The sequence below is a fragment of the Sardina pilchardus genome, chromosome 4 (assembly GCF_963854185.1).
Source record: "Sardina pilchardus chromosome 4, fSarPil1.1, whole genome shotgun sequence".
In the NCBI taxonomy this organism is placed as follows: domain Eukaryota; kingdom Metazoa; phylum Chordata; class Actinopteri; order Clupeiformes; family Clupeidae; genus Sardina; species Sardina pilchardus.
In genome coordinates this window covers 7,671,476-7,673,975 of record NC_084997.1, presented here as the reverse complement: position 1 = coordinate 7,673,975, position 2,500 = coordinate 7,671,476, and the positions used below count along the sequence as shown (strand labels likewise).

At 48.0% G+C, this 2,500-nt stretch overlaps 1 protein-coding gene across 3 annotated transcripts in view; it reads right to left on the bottom strand.

Moving 5' to 3' along the window:
- The window catches only part of appb (amyloid beta (A4) precursor protein b), a 22,264-nt gene that overhangs the window by 11,011 nt on the left and 8,753 nt on the right, over positions 1–2,500 (bottom strand). For all 3 annotated transcript variants that reach the window (XM_062533945.1, XM_062533946.1, XM_062533947.1), the window contains exons 5-6: positions 1,395–1,591; positions 843–1,147 (exon numbers count right to left, since the gene is read on the bottom strand). In XM_062533945.1, coding sequence (XP_062389929.1) covers positions 843–1,147; positions 1,395–1,591 — 502 coding nt within the window. The remainder of the gene's footprint in view (positions 1–842; positions 1,148–1,394; positions 1,592–2,500) is intronic.

The following is a 2,500-nucleotide window of genomic DNA, read 5'->3' as shown; positions in this document are numbered from 1 at the left end:
ATTGCACAGCTGGTTTCTTCCTATACGGCACATTTTCCTTAGACATTAGTAACAACATGTCCTTAGACAATAATAACAACCAGATATGTGTATGGGATCGCATTGTACCCAAGTCATTTCTGAATCCATTTCTAACTAAACAGCCAATGGCAGCCAAAGATGAACATTCTTAAAGAATAAAGGGTAAATACAAGTACATTTGGCGGTATGAGGACATTGTTTCCTGGTGCGTAAGGACTATACCACATGCAAATACTGTAGAAATCACATTCAGTACATACAAAAAGCTTCATGGCTAACCAATGGAACAACTTGATTGTGTCATCAAGCCTGTGCCTAGCATAAGTGAACAATCTCTCATCACTCAGTCTGTTAAATATCTTCTGAAAAAGGACTCCATACAACTCCAAACTGATCCTAGCCTAACCCAAAATGGAGGATTCTGGGTGGAGTGACTTCGTAGGGAAACCTTGGACACAGAAGAACCTTCACATTGGCTTCAGGATCAGCCATCTCCATCCTACCATGTCTTTTTAAATCTGCCCATTCCACTACCCAGCCAGATCTTCCCACCCTACTCCACCCTGCACGGTGTGAGAGGTCACCGTGGCCATTGGGTGTGTCCTGGGCAGCACCTTCATGGACACCAGGGCCAGGCAAGCAGACACACTCACCCCCACACACAGATGCCAGCCTCTCAGAAGAGGCCGTGCCTCTCTGCCACACTCACCCCCACACACAGATGCCAGCCTCTCAGAAGAGGCCGTGCCTCTCTGCCACACTCACCCCCACACACAGATGCCAGCCTCCCAGAAGAGGCCGCGCCTCTCTGCCACACTCACCTCGCACGACTTCCTCAACAGATTCGGTGGTTGTGGTTGTGGTGGTGGTTGTCATGGCGATGTTGGAGGTCTGCTCGCTGGTGTCGCGCTCGTCTGTGGCATCGTCTTCGTCGTCGTCGTCCTCATCCTCGTCCTCCACTCCGTCGCCGTCCTCGTCGTTGTCCCAGGCCTCCTCTTCGTCCTCATCGTCCATGATGTCGTCGTCTTCCTCATCCTCATCCTCCTCCACCACGGCTGGCTCACCCTCGTCTTCCTCCTCCTCCTCTTCCTGCTGCTGTTCTACAGGAGCTTGTTCACGGGGCATGCTTTATGGACACACACACACACACACACACACACACACACACACACACACACACAAACACACACACACACACACACACACACACACACAGTTTCAGTGTTTGACCGTGAATACAATTCATCTTTCTTTGCAAGTGTTTGCATGATTGTGTGTGTGCGTGTGTGTTTTTGTGGAAGGGGGGCTGTATGTACCCCAGTGTATCGAGTGTGTGTGTGTGTGTGTGTGTGTGTGTGTGTGTGTGTGTGTACCTCTCATCAGTGTTGTCTGTGTACTCCTCAGCTCCGCCCCACCACACCACAGAGTCGGCGTCATCGGGCTCCTCGCTGTCCGAGTTGCGCTGGGACTCCAGTGGGCAGCACACAAACTCCACGCCACGGAAACGGTCAATGCCGCATGGCAACAGCATCCCGTAGTCATGGAGGTTCATGGAGCGGTCCACACAGGACTGCAGGGTGAGGGAGAGGAGGCAGGGGAGAGAGAGAAAGAGTGAGGTCACTACAGGAGTAGGGTGTTGGACAGGACTCCCATGCACTCTGTGTGGCTCTCAAACTCTCTCCTCGATCCTCGAGGGGTGTTCCCACTGATCTATAACCAACACTGGATAGACTATCCCATTGTTGCCGCCCTGTCATTCTCTATCTAGATCAGTGAGGACGAGGATCGAGGAAGGAAGGGAGGGTGTATAAAACACCAAATGAGAGACCCTCTGTGTGTGCAGCAGCCTGTGTGATACTAGCACACTGTTCACACAACATGCTGTACACATAAAGCAGTGTGTCTTGACCTCTTTAAAGTCATTAACTATGCATATTGCATGATATCCACATTCATGGAATGTTGTAGAGTGCATTATACAACAAGTAATCATGTCATGTTGCATAACATGTCATGCTATTTATGGTGTACCATGTTGATGCCTGCATGACTCAATTTAATTCTCTTTGTTGTTGTCAATGCCCAACAATATTTTTTCACATTAGATTCCTCGAATCTTTGCCTCGAATCTTTGCCTCGAATCAAATGCATGCCATTGCTGTGTGCTGTGCAGACAATGTGACCTGACATTGATGGAGGTTTATTAGTGGCACAAAGCACTCTGTACATTGCTTTCCATGGGTATTTATTTATTTATTGATTGTTTATAAATCAATTCTGGCTAATGTGATAAACCATCTTAAAGATCAGCACACATTATGTCCAAATACAATATCACAATGAGTAAGGTCAGGAATTGAAGCTGATCATGATATAAGACAAAACATCAAAAACCCCAACAGACACAGCATAACTATAGCCGCTTTCAGACAGGCGTGTTCCGCAATGTTCACAGACTTTTTAAGGTAGGTTTTGTTTA